Here is an 18,931-nt window from a genome sequence, read left to right on the forward strand (position 1 = left end):
GGCGGCTTCAGGGTCTGTGCTTAGTGAAAGCAGGTACATAATACACTAGTTATGGATCATTTGTGCTAACGATAAACCCACTGGGCAAAACGGTGAACACGTAACAAAACTTCTTGACATACCCTGTAGACATCTCACTCTATCTTACCTTTTTTTACTGTTACTGGATTGCTTTCTTATGTATTGTACTGTTCCATTCCCTTGGTGTGACATTTCTCATTGTTACAAAATCTCATTTTCCCTTGGAAAAAAGGTGCATTTTATGTATCACCAAAATTAGGTTTCAGTTAAAATTAAAAAATAAATAAATAAATAACCGTGAGTCCAAAGCACTGCCTGGTGCCACTCAGCCTGAGTCCGGGTTCCAACAGCGAGACTCTGTTCGTCCCGAGAGAATGGAGGGGAGTCAGCAGCCCCACGTTTGCCTTTCTGTGCCCAAATGGTGCCTGTGGTCCCCAGTGGTGATGAGAGTGCCAGGAAGGCATTCTTGGGAAAATTGACACAGCGGGGCACTTCTTAGGGCGGATGGAGAGAGACAGCCTAGAGTCTGGTAGAACCTCCTGCTGCTCTGCTTCCTTTAAACCAGCTCAGCAGGGGTCGGGGTCAGAAACACACCCGGGGATCCTTCTCCTCTCCTGCGGGGAGACCCAAGGCTCTGCTCTGTCCACCACAGTAGGGGCAGGTAGTGGGGGCTGGTGTTGGGCAGGGAGGGGGATTTGAGCACAGCTGCTCAGGGTATCCTCGGATCAGGTTACGTGTGCCCGCCCCTCCTGGCTCTGGACAAACACCTCCTTCTCTTCCTGGTAGCGTCAAATTCATCAACAAGATCCAGTACGTGCACAGCTTGGAAGACCTGGAGCAGCTCATCCCCATGGAACATGTGCAAATCCCAGACTGCGTGCTACAGTAAGTGTCCCCATGTCCTTTATGCGCCCCCACCAGCATCCTCAGCGCTCCCAAGCACCTGAGGTCCCCTTGTTCAGCTGAACAAGGCCACCCAGGAACCAGATATGAGTGGGGGAGCAGCAGGACAGAGGGAATCAGTGAAACAAGAGCATGTGAGATTAGAGAATACTGTGGGCCTGGGGATCTAGTGCGGGGCAGGGCCAGCAAGCTCATGACTTGTTTTTATAAATGAAGTTTTATTGGCATATAGCCACACCCATTTCTTAACAGATCATCTATGGCTGTTTTCAAGTTGCAAATTAATTGAGTTAGTACAACCAAGACTGGCCTGCAAAGCTGAAAATATTTACTCTCCAACCCTTTGCAGAAATACTTTGCCCTGGTGGAGGGGTATGTAGACCAACCCATGTCAATGAGTGTGTTGCGTTACAATGGCACCTTTCAATCAGTGGATCAGACAAAAAATGCCTGCTGGGTCGCATCTACACCAGATGCTGGAGTATGCCAACAAAACAGATATTCCCTGCTCCAGGGGGCTTGCAAAGCAGCTTAGGGAGCATGGAGAGGCCAGCAGACTGTCAGCTCCGGCTGCACTTGCCACTCTGAAGCCTAGTTTATATCCAGAACTTCCCAGGCAGTGCCTACAGGGAAAGAAGGGCTGTGTCTCACATGTGGCTCCTTCTCTCTTCCAGGTATGAAGAGGAAAGGCTCAAGGCCAGGAGAGAAAGGTCTGTACAGAGTGGCCCTGTCAGGGCGGGTCCGGGCTGGCGCTGAGCTGGGCTGGCACGCGGGGGCAGCCAGGGGCTGTGGCTCAGCAGGGACCGATGTCACACCTGAGGCCCTGCTCTTCTCTTGAGGACTTGGAGTCAGACCCAAGTTCAAATCCAGGTTTCCCCACTTAGTCACAGAAGGACATTAGGCAAATAAAAAGCTCACAATGACCTTGGAGGTTATTGTGAAAAATTAGGAACAGTGTAGCAAAGTTAGCAAAAATAGTGGACTCTCGGGCAATCATGACGAAGCTAAGTTCCCCCCTTACAGAGGCAGCACCAGCTCCATACTCACCCCGAGAGGCCCAGACACGCCCCTTTAAAGCCTTATCTGCTCCGTGTTCATGGTTGTCACAGACCTTCAGGGCTAGTCTGGTCCCACCCAGTTATGGAGCCCTTGTGCCATCTGCTGGATACTGTCACATCCCTCCCAAGAGCCAGGCAGGCCCAGGATGCTGACAGCATCTTTTTTTAAATATATTTTATTGATTATGCCATTACAGTTCTATTTCCTCCCTTCATTCCCCTCCACCCTGCACCCCCGCCCCCACCATCCCCCCTTTAGTTTATGACCACGTGTCTCAAGTTCTTTAGATTCTATATTTCCCATACTATTCTTGCCCTCCCCCCTATCTATTTTCTACCTATCGTCTATGCCACTTATTTTCTGTAACTTCTCCCCCCTTCTCCTCCTCCCACTCCCCTGTTGCTAACCCTCCATGTGATCTTCATTTCTATGGTTCTGCTCCTGATCTAGCTGTCCTCTTAGTTTGCTTTTGTTTTAGGTGTGGTTGTTAATAACTGTGAGTTTGCTGTCCTTTCACTGTTCATCTTTTTTTACCTTCTTTTTCTTAGATAAGTCCCTTTAACATTTCATATAATAAGGGCTTGGTGATGATGAACTCCTTGAATTTGGTCTTATCTGAGAAGCACGTTATCTGCCCTTCCATTCTAAATGAAAACTTTGCTGGATAGAGCAATCTTGGTTGTAGGTCTTTGGTTTTCATGACTTGGAATACTTCTTTCCATCCCCTTCTTGCCTGTAAGGTCTCTTTTGAGAAATCCACTGACAGTCTGATGGGAACTCCTTTGTAAGTGACTGTTCCCTTATCTTTTGCTGCTTCTAGGATTCTCTCCTTGATTTTAATCTTGGCTAATATAATGATGATGTGCCTTGGTGTGTTCCTTCTTGGGTCCAACTTCTTTGGGACTCTCTGAGCTTCCTGAATTTTCTGGAAGTCTATTTTCTTTGCCAGATTGGGGAAGTTCTCCTTTCTTATTTGTTCAGATAAGTTTTCCACTTGTGGCTGTTCCTCTTCCCTTTCTGGTACCCCTATAATTTGGATGTCGGAATGTTTAAAGATGTCCTGGAGGTTCCTAAGCCTCTCCTCCTTTTTTTGAATTCTTGTTTCTTCATTCTTTTCTGTTTGGTCATTTTTTTCCCTCCTTCTGGTCCACTCCTTTGATTTGAGTCCCAGTTTTCTTTCCATTACTATTGGTTTCCTGTGCATTACCATTCATTTCAATTAGTTTAGCCTTCATATGTTCCTCTAATTTGTGACTAAAATCAACCAGTTCTGTGAGCATCCTGATCACCAGTGTTTTGAACTGTGCATCTGAAAGTTTGGCTATTTCGTGGTCGCTTAGATTTATGGGCTCTGGGGCTCTGAGTTGTTCTTGAGCCATGTTTTGATCTGTTTGTGCCTGTTATGTTTGAGGAGAGGAGCCTTAGATGTTCACCAGGGCGGGGCTACCCACGTCACTGTTTTGTGACGCTATATGTGGGGGTGGGGTCAGAGAGGGACAATGGCGGTCCCCTCTGCCACTTCTCGCCGCTGGGGCCTGCTCGGTCTGTCTCACTGCTTGCTCCTTCACCGGTTTATCTGAGCGCAAATGTGTGACCGCGGGCAGCCCTCAGTGAGTCCACCACCTTGCACCCTCAGTGGGTCCGCCCACTTCTCCACACCTGGGATCCGCCCACGGCTGCTGATGTGCCTGGGTCGCACACCCGGGTTGATCCGGTGGCTCTTTCCTGCCTGACCCAGCTCTACTGCTGGCTCTGCCCCTCTTACTGGTTTGGCTGAAGGGTTCGTTGTTGTAAGACTTCCGTGTAGTTCAATTTTCTGTGGTTTGGCTGCATTTTTGTTGCAAAAACTTTGTTGATTTTAAACTTGGTTGTGCGAGGAGGCACAGTGCTTCCACCTACGCCTCCATCTTGGCGGAAGTCCAGGATGCTGACAGCATCTTATAGCCTGGGTATCTGAGGCTCAGAGAGGGCAAGGCACCTGCCCACAGCAACATAGCAAGTCTGTGAGAGAGGTGGGGCTCTCAGTGGGTGGGAAGTATGTATCATTGCCTGGCCCTGTGGGAGAACACAGGGTCACAGAGGCAACTAAGATAGAGCCCTAGACCAGAAGTTCCTTTAAATGGCAAAAGAGAATGACATCTCACCCAGTGAGGAAAGCGGGCCCTGGGGACAGGGAGGGGTGATGTTGGCAGATGAGACACATGATGAGCAAAAGTATAGCGGGGTCACACAGTGTCATTTAATGTGACAGAGGGCCGCACAGGGGAGGTGAGGCTGAGGGGCAGGCGGGGGTCGCCATCTCTGGCCATTCGGTAATTTTTCCTCACTCCTCTCCTAGCTCTTCGCTCCTTCTTTCCTCCTCCCTTCTTTCCTCCTCCCTTCCTTCCTCCCTCCCTCTCCTCTTTCCTTCTGTCCTGTAATTTAAAATTTTTTAACTAAAAAATATTTTTTGACTTGCAATAACATTTACATGTAAGGTTCACCATTTTATCTATTTTCTTAAGTGCACTGTTCAGTGGCCACAAGTACGTCCCCACCACCCGTGTCCAGAACCTCTCACCTTCCCGCACTGACGCTCTGTCCCCATCACACACTGACTCCCACCCTCCCCCACCCCGGCCCCACCGTCTGCTTCCTCCTCTGTGGATCTGACTCCTCCAGGGACCTCCTGGGAGAGGGACCATGCTGTTTTCCACAGTGACTGCACCATTTTACATTCCCGCCGGCAAGGCATGGAGTTCCCGTCTCTCCCCATCCTTGTCATTACTTTCTGTTTTTATAATAGTAGCCACATAATGGATGTGAAGTAGTAGTAACTCTCTCCTTGTTCTTTTTCTTTCTGTCTCCCTCCTTCCCTCCCTCCATCTCTCTCTTCCTGTTTCTCTCTGCCTCTGTCTCTCTCTCTTTCTCTGTCCCTGAGTTGTGCTTCTCCTGACTCCCAAGCTGTAGCTATGAACAGGCACAGAAACAACGCAAGCAGGGCACCCACCTTCTGGAGTCCTAGCGCAGGGGGCGACCGCATCCCTGGAACACACGTGGAGATGCCTCCCGGGTGATAAGCCGAGATACATGCTCCAGGGAAATGGTTCCCGGTCTCTCCCTCTCCCCTGTCCGCGCCCACACCCCTTCTTCACAGCTGCCTGGTCTTCATTAACCTCTGGGCGATCACGTCTCTCCACCCTCCCGGGCCCAGCACTTGCTGGGGCAGCAAAACGCTGTCCAAGCTGCCCTCGGGCACGGTGAGCCCCGGGCCAGAGAGGCCAATGGGAACCTCGAGCCCCTTTGCTCACACCACCTTGTCATCTCTAGTCACCTCTCTCTGTCTCCAGTGCAAGGCCACAGCCGGAGTTCGTCCTGCCCAGGCCAGAAGAGAAGCCAGAGGCGGCACCAGCAGAGCACAGGTAAGTTTGCAACTGACCACCCATGGGGGCTGACACCCAGCGAGGGGTGCCAAGCCCACCGAGTGCCCCGTAAAAGCAACCCTGGTGGTACCGTGTTTTCCTGATGCCGATGTTATCAGGATGGAGAGGCACAGACACAGGTGTGAGCCAGCCAGCGCGATGCTGCTGTACCGTAAATGCTCAGTGTTGGGGTCACTCTTCCCTGCACCCCGTGCTGTCCCACAGGGGGCCACTCTCAGAGGCCACTATTTCAATGTAAAGAATTAATATAAATAAAATTTAGAAATTTGATCCCCGGTCACACCTGCCACATTTCAGGGCTCGGTGCGCCTGCACTGGACGACCTGTAAACAGAACTCGGTAACCGCCCGGGCGGGGTCCGTGGGGCGAGTGCTTCTGGAACCTGCCCGCCTCCTGGGCTGGCGTCACTCACTTATTTATTGTAAAATATACATATGTTATTATTGAAAGAGTTGTTTCTCTTCACTATTTTTTAAAGATTTTATTTTTTATTTATTTTTACGGAGAGAGGGAGAGAAACATCAGTAGGTTGCCTCTCACACGCCCCCCAACTGGGCACCTAGCCTGCAGCCCAGGCCTGTGCCCTGCCTGGGAATCGAACCAGTGACCCTTTGGTTCACAGGCCAGCACTCAATCCACTGAGCCACACCAGCTCCCTTGGTGGAAAATAAATACAGGCTCTTGTATTCATTTTTATTGATTGATTTTAGGGAGAAAGATGAAGGGGTAGAGAGATGGAAACATTGATTTGTTTTTCCAGCCATTTATGCTTTCATTGGTTGATTCTTGATGGGCTCTGAGTGGGGATCAAACGCACAGCCTTGGTGTATTGGGTCAACACTGTAACTGACTGAACCACCCAGCCAGCGCCCCTCACTCACCTATTTTTAATTGAGGTAAAATTTACAAAACACACAATGACTCCTTTTTTAAAAGATTTTATTTATTTATTTTTAGACAGAGGGGAAGGGAGAGAGAAAGAGAGGGAGAGAAGCATCAGTGTGTGGTTGCTTCTTACACAGCTCCCCACTGGGGACCCGACCCACAAACTGGGCATGTGTCCTGACCAGGAATAGAACCGGCGACCCTTTGGCTTGCATGCTAGCATTCAATCCACTGAGCCACACCAGCCAGGGCCAGGCAAGGACTCATTTAAAGTGCACCATTTAGTGCATCACAATGGCAGTTCCTCTCTAGTTCCAGAACGTCCCTCTTTCTAGTTTAGCCCAGAAGGATACCCTGTGCCTCTGAAGCAGCTGCTCCTATTCCTTCCCTCCACCTTCTTTTTTTCTTTTTAACCCACCAAATACCTACTGAAAGTCCTTCGGTCTCCCCGTGGGGCGTGTAGACAAGCAGCATGGCTCTGTCCCCCCATCCCCTCCCTCGCCCCAGAGGTCCCTCCCAACTTTTCTGTCCGTCAGGTCTGCCTCCTGCATTCGATCCTTCTCCTGCCCTCGGGCTCCCCAAGGGCAGTGGCCCTACCTTGGGACCATCCTCTCCTCTTCCGGGCATTCAGCACAAGCCGAGCACAGGGACCAAGGGCAGCTGATGCCACGGAGGGACCAAGCTGTGGTCGCAGGTGAAGGTCCTAGTAGGTGACCTTCATGCAAGTCCCTGTGGGTGTGTTTGGCCTCTCCGGGCCTGGTGGGTCCTGAGCCACATTAGTGGCTTTGTTTTGCTTTAGAGAAGGGTCTTGGCCGGTCTCCTATGACTGCCTGCCCTGGCTCATGTGTCTCTCAGAGACACACGCTGACACTTGCTTTGTGCCAGATAAAGATGAAGCTGTGCCAGCCATCGTGAGGCTCAAAGACAAATGCCAAGCCTCTCAAAAGTGGGCAAATGATGTTAAGACTCCTTCTCTCTTCCATAGGTCTGCTCCAGTCACAGAAGATCAGGAAACAAGGTGGGTAGGAAACAGAGATCTTGGAGCCTTTTTTGTGTGAAATGTCCTGAGTGGAGCCCACCCCAGCCAAACTCGGCCTGCCCACGGCCTGTCTTCACGTCTCTGTCTGGTTCTCCGTGCCAGGAAAAGCCTTCTTGTGTGTTGAGGGCTCTGAAGACTTGCCTTGGGTCCAGTGATTTGCTGGAAGGACTGACAGAACTTGGCAGAGCTGCTATGCTCATGATTATGGTTCATTACAATGGGAGGATGGATCTGGGTGAAAATCAGCAATGGGACAGCCCTTAATTCCCCCAGCAAAAAGGTGGGCAATACGCAGGAAGTGTTCCAACTGGGGATGCCACTCACTTGAGCCTTGGTGTCCAGGGTGTGTCCAGGGTACCTACTGGGCGGGGTCAGTCACGTATGCACAGCTAACTGCCCACGTAGCTGACTTTCCTTCTAGCCCCTGGAGAGGCCAATCCGACATGCCTGACACCTGGTTAGCATAGCCTATCTAAGGTAAACCCAAGTCTCAGGTAAACAAAGTCACTCTTATCAGGCAGGACATTCCCAGGACTCAGGGGTGGCCTCCCAGGAGCTGAGTAAGAGCCACACCTTTCTTTCGAATGTGCGGCATTAATCCTTGACCACACTCTCTCCTACAAATCTGCAACATGCCTTAATACGACCCATGTGGTGCAGGAAGCCCCGAGCTACAAAGTAAACATCAAAAATGGTCTTAGACCAGTACTGCCATGGGGACACTGAGCAGACACAGTTCTCAAGGCATTTTTGAAAAGACCATCTCAATCCAACGCCTTCTGGCGATGAGTTTGCATCCAGACACAAAACCCACCAGGATATCATCCACCCTGAGGAAAAGTTAGCAGATGCAACAATCAACAGAATTAGACCCCCTCCTGTGTATCTTCAGGTAGAAATGATTCAAATGATTAAAGGCACAAAAGAAGAAATTGTACGAGATGATGGACAGATGGGGGTTGGATAGATGGGTATGTGAATGGATGATGAATGGGTAGGTGGAAGGGCAGATGGGTGGGTGGATGGAGGTATAGATAAGTGGACCAGTGGGTGGGCGGGTAGTGGGGTGTGGATGGGGTGTGGATAGATTCCCTCCAGTCTGACTGAGGGTGCCAGCCCTGAGGTCTGTTCTGCGGGGGCACCAAGACAGAGGTCCCCTTCAGAACCACACCTGGAAGGTGGGTGGCAGGTGGCAGAACTTGAAGGGCAGCTGCCACCCTTGCTGCTAAGGGTGCAGCAAAGCTAGATGACACCATGCTTTTGGATCCCACACCCATGGGACAGTAGTTTCTACTTTCTTTAAAAAACAATAACAGGGAGCATTTCAGATTGTGCTTCCTGGCGTATATCATCAGTTTGACTCAGATAAACTCTTATAAAAAATTCAAATAAAAGAAGAACAAAACCAGTGATAACTTGGCCTGTGCTTTTCCCTCTCCAGCATGTCCTGAGGTGACGGGAGTGCAGAGAACACGGAGGGAAATGCCAGACGCCAAGGAACCTGTCAGACGCCCTCTGGCCCTGGACCTCATCCTCACCTCATCCCGAGCCCCGGCCCTCGGAGGGTGCCTGCTTCCTCCTCCCATCTCTGAACCCAGCATCCTTTTTAGCTGCTTGAAAACATTTTTTAAAATGATGCAGTAGTCGTGCATTCTGGAAAAGAATCCAATTCTCAGCCCTTCACCCTTCCAGACTCGTGAGCTCACAGCGGAGAAGAGAGAAGCACGGGGCCTGTGTGTCCTGGGTGGCCTCAGAGTCCCCTACCACTGCACAAAGTCCTGGTTTAAGACCCTTCTCTTGCTTGACACCTGGCCGAGGTTGGAGCCATAGATGCCCACCAGCTCCCTGGCTGGATCTGGAACTCGTTCTTGTGCCTTTCCTCCCAGAGTGGCCCCCGCAGTCCTGGGCATCTGGCCAGGAAGTTCGGCTCCCCAGTAGGGCTGTGCCCTGGGCACCTTCAACCTTATGACTTTTCCTCTGACTGGCCCCCTTTGTCTCTGAGGACACCCACACCTGACGTGACAGCAGGAGCTCACAGCACCAGCGAGAGCTGCCGCTGCTCATCCTTGTCCTACACTCGCAAAATCACAGACTCTCTCAACCTAGAACATTCTCAAGCCCCTTTAACACAGATGCCGTGCCACAGGGCAATCCGATCAATACCTCATAAGGGAATGAGTTGTCCCCACTTCTCCAAACTCCCCGATGCAGGATTGGGATGTACCCCTTGGGTTCCCACCAAGGCTGAGAAGCTGGCTCTGAAATAGGTTCATTTCGGGAACACAGACCAAGAAAAAGGAAGATACAGGGTATTGGATGTTTGTTTGTTTCAAAGGCCACCTAGAAACACAAACCCCGGTGGAATGGACGCTATAGCCACCTGCATTCAAAGGAGACAGTCTTTCCTAATGTGGGCTAAACACCAATCAGGCGGCCTCTAGAGGTAGTGAGTGCCCCATCTCCAGAGGTATTTAAGTAAAGACTGGACAGTGCTTGCAGAAACAGGTCCTCTGAGACCACTCCAATCCTAACAGTCTCTATTTCTATGAGTCTGAGCAAAAGTTGAGCAAGCACACACTCCAGGCCCCTCTTGCTGGCTCTGCAGCTGGCTTCTTAGCTGGGTGTCACCGAGGCTCAGTTTCCAAGCCTGAGGTTCTTGGCCTCGGTGGGAATGCCGAATGCCTGTTGACCCGGGGCGACAGTGGGCTGCGTTTGGAGCTATCCCAACAGCAGGAGGGATCTAGTGGCATTTAGTGTTAAGAAAAGGGATGCCCAGCGCTTTGCCGCATCGAGGAACTGCCCCAATGCCAGCAGCTCCCTCCTTGAAAACTGCCAGGTTTCCGAGCTGCTCTGGGCCTGCACAGGCCGGGACCTGGCATTGCCCCCATGAGGCTAGGACATTCGGGGGCCGAGTGGGGTTTTTTAATGTGTGGTTCTGCTCTCTTTCCCAAATGTCAGATAAGGACAGGGACCCTGTTCTGGGCCCAGGTGAGTCACCTGGAGCCTGAGGCAGCCGAGGTTGGTGGATGGGCCTCTAGGCTGCCTCCAAAAGGCCTGTGTCCCAGGCCCTAAACTCCAGGTTCAGGTGGCCTGCTCTGCTCACCTGAGACCCTCATGGTCCTGAGAGGCCCTAACTCCCACCCCAGTGACCACAGCAACACCTGATAGGCTGGCACTTTGCTGCAGGAACAAAAAGGGGCAGGAACAGTTCGTTCTATTCCACCTAGTGATTACTAAGTGCCTGCAGCGGCGATGGACTGACAAAGGTGCTGAGCCCATTCAGCCCACGAGGACCCTGCAGGATAAAGACTCTGGCGGCACGAGAAATTCAACGCGTTCAATGAGGCCACCGTCCCTCCCTACCACCAGCACCACAGACAACCAATGGGCAAGCAGAACCAAGGTCCCCGGCCACCACAGCCACAGCAGCCCTTCCGGAGCAAAGAGAGACCCCGCCCCCAGGAGGCCGTCTCCAGGCCGGCCGCCTGTCACAGGTGCGAGATGTTCTGAAGCACAGCTGCGTCCCAACGGGGCCACTGCGTCCAGGCAGGCTGCCATCTGCAGCCTCTGACATTGGCTTTCTGAAAGATTTGTATTTGTGGGGCAGTTTTGGCCAAAATGCGAGGGACCTGGATCCCTTGTCATGAAGGAACGTTGGGTTTTCCTCTTGTAACACACGGGGGGCATCCTAAGTCCTGCCCCAAAGTCCAAGTTCACACACCCATCCTTCCCATGGGGAGTTTTGTGGTTTTTAAAGACAAACCCACAATTCATTATGGTTATTGTTGTGATGTGAGAACATCATTTCCATAAACTTTGGGGGGGTTTTATGTGAAATAAACTATAACTAAGAACAGAGGGTTATTATTTTTGTCCATCTCCAAGGGCTGTGGCCCTCTCTGGTCTGGGGTGAGGTTCAGAGGAGAGAGTTTTAACAGCTCCGTGCCTGGGGTGACCTTGGGTGACCTTGGGCCATCACCTGCCCTGTGTGGCTTCCATCTCTCATCTGCAGAGAGGGGGCCTGGTGGGTTATTCCTGAGGCCCTTTGGACTCTCCCTCTTTGTGTTTCAAGTTCATTTCCTGCCCCCAGTCCTTTCTGGGATCAAATACAGTCAGCAGGTAATAGTAATGATAGTATATTAATTATTATGCTTTATATATTTATATATTATATTAACTACTATAGTGTTATTATAAATGTATTATTGTCATCATTATTACTAGTGAAATGGAAAACTATTTCCTCTCTATATTTACACCAACCCTTCTGACACTAGATGTGGGGTCTTTTCCCCACACCAAGCAATTCTCAGCAGACTCCAGCTGAGTTTTCTACAATTTAACTCCATTCTGACACTACCTCGAGTTAGCACAGACCCCCCATGTTAAGGGTTCTGCTCCACAATTGTCCCATCAGCTGCTGATCAAAGTAGCGGGTGCCCAGGTTACCCACACTTCTGTCCCACTTGGCTACAAATCAGGGCTCCCACTCATCCCCCCTATTTCAGGTTCAGTAATCTGCTACAGCAGCTCACAGAACTCAGGAAAAACAGTTAACTTACTACATTAGCAGTCTTTATAAGGGACAGAATGAGCAACAGCCAGGCGGGAGAGAAGCGCAGAACACGGTTTGGGGAGGGGCTCAGAGCTTCCAGGCCCTGCCCAGGCTCCACCTCCCAGCAGGCAAACAGGCTCGCCTGCCTGCCCGGAGCTCTCCGAACCCCTTCACTTCGGGGGTTTTTGTGGTGGCTTCATCATACAGGCACGATCGATTAAATTGTTCGCTTTCGGTGATTGACTCCATTCCCAGCCCCCGTCTCCTAAATCTCCATCCTCTAACCCCCTGCTGGTATCCCTGACCACCAGCCCCCATGCCATGGTTACGAGGCCTTTCCCAAGTCACGCCATCAGTATAAACTCAGGTGTGTTTGAAAGGGCTTCTTCCAAATAGCAAAAACGCTTCTCCCATCTTTATCACTCTAGAACTATTTCAGTAACAGAGACTAAAAGTCCAAATGTATAACAGCAGATACTCCCCTCTTATGACTTAGGAAATTGCAAAGGTCTTAGGAACTGTGTGCTGGGAACTGGGACTAAGACCAAATATATACTTATTATAAATCGTAATATCACAACAATAATAAAAATAGCAATAATAATAACAGCCTGTGCCCAACTATAATACTGAGGGGGAGACTGAGGCACAAAGAGATGAGTGGCTCACCCAAGGTCACACAGGTCAGGTGGGGGACTATGCCCCTCACATGGAAAGTGGAAGCTTCAGTTTGGACGTGCTCTCCAGCTCTACCAGTAAGTAAGCAGTTGTTTGAACTTGGGCAAGTGTGTCCCTCAGCTCCCAGGGGTCCAGAGCAGGGACCAGCAAGGTCACGCCCCATCCCGCCCCATCCCCAGGCTGCTGAGAGGCACGGGACCAAACCCGGTGACTCCTCCCGGCCTCACATGGGCGCTCAATGAACCACCCTGGTGTCACGCTGAGATTTTCTGGAGGAAGACCAGATCACCGGAGCACAGCTATTTTGGCACTCACCATTCTGACCTTAAGCCCGTCTTAGCACACAGCCCCCTTGGAAAGGAGAGGTTCCACGGGGCAGGGAGGGTTGGTGGGAGGGGGGACGGCGCTGGTGCTGCTGCTACAGCGGGTGATGGGGTGGGGGTGAGTGATGACTTCTCTTTCCTCAGTGTCACCAGAACCAGCCGTAATGTCAGGGTCAGGCCGAAGGACACACAGAGTGGGATATTTTTAGGAAGGAAGATGTGTAGCCCGTTATCTGCCCCGTGGACAGTCCGGCTAGGAGGGGGGAAGAGGAGGGGAGAGAGTGGAGTGAAGAGGCAGATGGGGTGACATCTACCCATAACCCCACCCAGCTGGCTCATGACTAATTTAGGCAAAAGGCAAAGTGCAGCTATTTCCATCCAGTGGGAACAGGTGCGGGGGCTGGGGGGCCGACGTGCCCCCACTGAGAGAGCAACGCTGCCAACAGGCCTCGGGGCCTCCCTCGTGGTGGCCTCCGGGCTGCACGGGCCTATAAAGGCGCCAGGTTTTCTCAATGAAGCAGGGACGCTGTGCACCGCGGCTTTGGACCCAACCTAGTGCCCAGGCGCGACTGCAGGCAGAGCTCGATTCCCGCCGACCCTCCGCATGGAGATGAAGTGTATTGTGGGCATTGGAGGGTGAGCCTCGGGGCGCAGGGGCGGGAAGGAGGCCTCCTGGGGCAAAGTCACGGAGGAGGCCGCAGAATGAATGGAGGGCTGCCTGGTCCCTGGCGTTGCAGGGCCTGGAGCCCAAGGTCTGAGTGTGGGTCCTGTGCCCTTGGAGGCTGGGTGCTGCCCTCAGCGGGTTAGGCCCCAGGCCTCATTTTAAACTTCCAGGGAAATCACTCTTCCCCCCTATGCTCAGTGTAAAACCAAAAACCAGTGGGGAGAATAAGCCTTATGAGGCTCAGGCAAACCCTCCTAACAGTCTGGGGCAGCTTTGGTGGAGGACACTCTGCCTGGAGGCAGGCACGTGGGCAGGAGGGGCGGGTCCCCCAGAGTGGCATTCTGGTGTGACTGTGTGTGCGCCTGTCAGTCAGGGGCCTCCCTTACCAGGGGATTTAAATTTTTCATTTTATTACCAATAACCAGGCCTTTTAAGATGATGCTAGGGAAGCATTTTGCCTAAGCAGGGTGGGCTTGAGGATAGGAATGTCCTGCCCACGGGGTTGCCCTGGGCCCTCTTCCCCTACGTGGTTTAATGCTCTATTGCCCGGTTGAAATTCCCAATATCTTTGAAGGAGAGCCCCACCTTTCATTCTGTTCTGGGCCCTGCAAATTCTGTAGCCACCTTGAGGGCGAGGTGTGCCTTTTAGTGACCACCTAAATTAATGTCAGGGCTTTCTAAACTGCTCCCCTGGATGCATGGGGGTCCCCTTTCCCACTGGCCCTTTTAACTTGCTTCAGCTTTCCCCTGCTCCACACCTGGCTTTCTGCATTTGATTCCTAGAACAGGGACACCTTGAAGGTCAAAGGGACATGCATTTCTAGAAAGTCCTGATAGTTAAGTTTCTAGGTCCTTTGTCAGCTCTGGGAGTCCGTTGTCTGGTTCCCTGTGCCACAGGGGACCCCACCCTGGTTCCCTGGCCCTGCAGCACTGAAGGGCCTCCAGGACTGGGGACTTCCGGTGCTAAAAGCAGAGACATCCTCAGAGACAATTGCTTTTTTCTTTCTTTCTTTTTTCCCCTATTTTTCCCCCTTGGTTACAACCAGTTTATAAAGTTGAGTGCCTCTTTTGGTTTTGCAGTGAATTGCTGGTTTTTCTATTGCAAATGTTTTTTTCTCTATCCCAGTTTGCACTTCTTTTAACATTTTGACAAAAAATAAAAATAAATAAAATTAAAAGCCCTACTAGGGCTAAATCATGCTTGGATTCCAGTTTCCTCACCTGTAAAAATGAGCTCCTGGCCCCACCTCCTGAGTTTGCAGTGATGCTGAATGGTGCCCGAGCTCCGCACGCCATGTGCCGGCCTATGTTAGCTGCTTGTTTGCTTTCATCCTTTCTTCCCCTTGTCTCTGCTTAGAAAGCCTCCTCTGAGCCGAGGCAAACAGCAGTGTCCTCTTAGCTCTGAGGCTTTACAGTTCTGTGTTTATATTTGAGTCCGATTCTGGGAGGGACCCCCCCCCCCGGAACTGGCCAGGCAGCCTCCTGTGTTCGATGTCCCCACAGCGTGACCAATGGTGGCAAGACCACACTGACCAACAGCCTGCTGAAGGTGCTGCCCAACTGCTGTGTGATCCACCAAGATGACTTTTTCAAGGTGGGTGCTCACCCCGGGGAGTCGGGAGTGGGGGAGCCGGCCCAGGCCACCCTGCCCTTTGCTGCTTGCTGCCCATGTGGGCCAGGCAAAGACCCTTCACAGGTCTCCCTGGGCCAGGAAAGTGAAGGATGAACGTTCTTATTTACTGAGCACCTACTATGCACCTGGCACATTCTCACTGGACACCTGCTCCCCATTGGATGATGGGGACACTGCAGTTCCCAGAGGAGGTGTGCCACCAAGCCCTTTTCAGGCGTGGCCTTCCAGGCCCTTTCTCCCTTTGCACTTCCACTTTCTCATCTGCAGAATGGGCTCTGAACCTGCCCTCCATGCTTTGTGGAGGGTGAGGGATAACGAGTGGATAGATGCAACGTTCCTTCCCTTCTGGTCCCAAGAGTCATGGGGCGGGGGAGGGGAGCATCCCAGTGCCAGACTGAGCCCTGCCCGGGACCTCAGAACCTGTAGGCACCAACTGCAGAGGGTCAGGGCAGGCAGCTCAGCAGACCCTGGGCCCCTCATTGTGGGCTCTCTAGGAGCCTACTAAGATTCTGTCACCCCAGTGTGGTGGGAAGGTGGGAGGGCGGGCACTGAGCCTGGGGTTCGGCCTCCTCTGTTTCAGCCCCAGGACCAAATCGCAGTTGGAGAGGACGGCTTCAAGCAGTGGGATGGTAAGGATGGCCGACGGCCCCACCACCCTGTCTGCACTGGCCCTCCTTTCCCTGACTCTGCCAGCTCGCCAGCTCTGCCAACACCCACTCTCCCTGCCCCCAGTGCTGGAGTCCCTGGACATGGAGGCCATGCTGAGCACCGTGCAGGCCTGGATGAGCAACCCTCGGAAGTTCGCCCGTGCCCATGGGGTCGCTGTCCAGCCAGACACCTTGGACACCCACATCCTGGTTCTGGAGGGCTTCCTGCTGTACAGCTACAAGTGAGTGTGGCAGGTTCACATCCCAGACAGTCTGGGGCCTCCAGGGGTTGGGGGCAGAGCTGGGATCAGCTCAGAGGTCTGAGGCGAAACCCCTGCTTCTTGGGGAAACTGAGTCTTTCTAGAACTCGGCCCTGTCAGGCAGAGCAGGAGGCTGGGCTGGACCCCTGGCCTCACTGTGTGACCCTGGGCAAGGCATAGCACCTCTCTTGGCCTATCTAAATTGGGGGGCTGCTATAGGGATGTTCCTGGGCATAGCAGGAGACTGGCTGATACTCGTCCCCTCCCTGACCCCTACACTAACCATCCCAGGCCCCACCACAGCCCTCATCACCCGATAAAGTCCCTGGAGGCCAAGGCTGGGGGGCTGTGTACCCTGGACCCCCTCAAAGGAAGGCCCTTGGAGCTGACTGTGTCCCCCACCCCCGCCAGGCCCCTGGTGGACTTGTACAGCCGACGGTACTTCCTGACTGTCCCCTACGAAGAATGCAAGTGGAGGAGGAGGTGAGCCCGGAGGCCCTAGCTGGCTTCCCAGGCGGGCCCAGGGAACCAGTGATGCCCACTAGACACAGGCCACCCTGAAATCACAGGTTGGCAGCCAGCAGGCACTTCGCTGGCCCCTGCTCTGTTCCAGAAGCTCCAGCCAGGGACCTGGAGGCCTGGCCCACCGCTGCACTTCCCTAGGCATCTACCAGGCTCAGGGGGTAAAAATGGCAGAAGCGGGGGTGCCCAGGCCCCCCCATGGCCCCTGATTCAGTGGGGTCCCCTCTCCCAGTGGTGCTGTCCCTGACCTATTTCGCATCCCTCAGGCAACATGGGCATCACTTATTGTTACCAATCTCTCTTCCCAGTACTCGAAGATACGAGGTCCCCGATCCCCCTGGCCTCTTTGACGGCCACGTGTGGCCCATGTACCAGAAGTATAAGCAAGAAATGGAGGCCAATGGCGTGGAAGTAGGTAAGGCCCTGAGTAGGATGAGGCCTGGCCCTGGGGGGACCCTGAGCCCAGCTGCTCCCCATGGGGACCACTTGGGAAACCTGGGAGTCCCTCCTCAAGTCTCACTGCCAGTCTCTCTTACTTTGGGCCCCAGAGGTTGTTTTATTCCAGCCACCTGATTCTGCAGGTCAGCTCCCTCCTGAGCCAGCTGCCTGCCCCTTGGCGGCAGCCCTGGTGGCCCAGCAGTTTCGCCACTGACCATAGCCTTTTTGATTTCAGTGTACCTGGATGGCATGAAGTCTCGTGAGGAGCTCCTCCACCAGGTCCTGGAAGACATTCAGAACTTGCTCCTGAACCACTCCTAGTGTGCCTGGGGCAGGAGGGGCGTAGCCCCGGATTAGAGGGACCCACATACGGTTCTGGCCACAGTGCGGCCAGGCTGGCGGCATCCCAGCAGAGAACTGTGCGACCACCTCCCCTGTGGGCGTCTGCACATGTGAGAGTGGAGGCCCCACTCACCGCTCAGCATCTCCGGGCCTCGGATCCCGCCCCAAGATGCCTCTGTGACCTCAGAGCAGCTTAAGTATTAAACCTGATCCTGTTTTTTTTAAAAAAACTGTTGTGGTTCAGCCTTTGTGTTTGAGGTGCTGAAAAGGACCCTCAGGTCCCCTCCCCTTAGTTCATTGGTGGCCTCTGGGTGTGGCACTGAGAGCTCTGAGCAGTTGATCTCCGCCTGTTGGACCCACAGTGACATGACCCCGGGGCTGCTGCAGGTCCTTGGGGACACAGGGTCCCCAGAGGGGAGATTTCCTGCCAGCTTTCAACAGAAGGCACAGCATAACCCAGAGCAGGGCCTGGGACATCAGCCAAGCCTGAGGGAGCCCCAGTTCTTGGCTGAGTCCTGCCCTTCCCATGCCCCTACCAAACCCCCAGCACCTTCTCTGCAGCTGGAGTGGATATCTACTGTTTAGGGTTATTGAGTTTTCATGATCCAAGATGCTCACGAAGGACATACTTCCATGTCTCCCTGAGCCCTCCCCAAAACCTCAGGGAGACCATTTATTATTTACGCCCATTTCAAGGGTGGGTAGACTGAGGCTCAGAGATGGTCAGTGGCTTGGCAGAGCAGGGATTTGAACCTACTTCCCCTAGACACTGTTCTCTTTGCTCAAGGGAGTCTGGAAGGTTCAATGGGGACCAGAGTCTTGGTGGAAGGGAGGACAGGGTAGTCTCTGACCCGAGGGTGACACTCCACAGCCAGCTGAGGACCTGTAGCTTCCCACAGACCTCGGTTCAGAATGGAAACCTGCAATTCAGGTGGGTTTGGACAAAGCCAGTGAACGTTTGGAAATTATGGAAGGAAAAAAACAATTTACTATATAATGAAACGGTGCCACTCATAGGAACACCCAAAGGAATTTAAAATGGCGCCCTGGCTGGTGTGGCTCAGTGCGTTGAGTGCTGGCCTGTGAACCAAATGGTCACTTGTTCGATTCCCAGTCTGGGCACATGCTTGGGTTGTGGGCCAGGTCCCCAGTTGGGGGTGCACGAGAGGCAACCACACATTGACATTTCTCCCTCTCTTTCTCCTTCCTTTCCCCTCTCTCTGAAAATAAATAAATAAAATCTTTTTTTTAATAAAATCTTTTTAAAAAATAGAAATAAAATAAAACGGTGTTCAAAACAACCTTGTACGTGAAGGTTCTTGGGAGCATTGTTCACAGCAGCCAAAATGTGGAAGCGACCCAAGTGTTGTGGGTGGGTAAATAGATAAACGTGACATGATTTATCATACAGGGGAATATTACTCAGCCAGGAAAAGGGTGAAGCTCTGACATCTGCTATGATGCGGATGGACCTTGAAACCATGGTGCTCAGTGAACGAAGCCAGACACAAAAGGCCACACAGTGTGTGGTTCCATGTAT

General features: G+C 52.5%; 2 protein-coding genes across 4 annotated transcripts in view; both read left to right on the forward strand.

Annotated features, from left to right (window-relative positions):
* ATCAY (ATCAY kinesin light chain interacting caytaxin) overlaps positions 1-11,176 on the forward strand; it is a 31,866-nt gene extending 20,690 nt beyond the window's left edge. For all 3 annotated transcript variants that reach the window (XM_037165367.2, XM_037165366.2, XM_053658723.1), the window contains 5 exons: positions 808-906; positions 1,599-1,634; positions 5,313-5,384; positions 7,276-7,308; positions 8,771-11,176. In XM_037165367.2, the coding sequence (XP_037021262.1) occupies positions 808-906; positions 1,599-1,634; positions 5,313-5,384; positions 7,276-7,308; positions 8,771-8,780 (250 nt within the window). In that variant the 3' untranslated portion in view covers positions 8,781-11,176. The remainder of the gene's footprint in view (positions 1-807; positions 907-1,598; positions 1,635-5,312; positions 5,385-7,275; positions 7,309-8,770) is intronic.
* A 2,206-nt stretch (positions 11,177-13,382) lies between these two features.
* Positions 13,383-18,580, forward strand: NMRK2 (nicotinamide riboside kinase 2). Its single transcript, XM_037165319.2, has 7 exons — positions 13,383-13,521; positions 15,053-15,143; positions 15,763-15,811; positions 15,915-16,071; positions 16,501-16,572; positions 16,920-17,026; positions 17,285-18,580. Exons 1-7 carry the CDS (start codon positions 13,490-13,492, stop codon positions 17,368-17,370), a joined length of 594 nt encoding a protein of 197 aa, XP_037021214.1. The 5' UTR covers positions 13,383-13,489; the 3' UTR covers positions 17,371-18,580.
* Positions 18,581-18,931: the final 351 nt, after the last annotated feature.

The sequence above is a fragment of the Artibeus jamaicensis genome, unplaced genomic scaffold (assembly GCF_021234435.1).
Source record: "Artibeus jamaicensis isolate MK-2021 breed Jamaican fruit bat unplaced genomic scaffold, CSHL_Jam_final scaffold_537, whole genome shotgun sequence".
In the NCBI taxonomy this organism is placed as follows: domain Eukaryota; kingdom Metazoa; phylum Chordata; class Mammalia; order Chiroptera; family Phyllostomidae; genus Artibeus; species Artibeus jamaicensis.

Bases quoted from the DNA above. Each gene is read 5' to 3' on its own strand.
- NMRK2 (XM_037165319.2), top strand. From the start codon at position 13,490: ATGGAGATGAAGTGTATTGTGGGCATTGGAGG. The intron at 16,072-16,500 runs GTGAGTGTGGCA...CACCCCCGCCAG, and splicing joins TTCCTGCTGTACAGCTACAA to GCCCCTGGTGGACTTGTACA. The intron at 17,027-17,284 runs GTAAGGCCCTGA...TTTTGATTTCAG, and splicing joins GGCCAATGGCGTGGAAGTAG to TGTACCTGGATGGCATGAAG.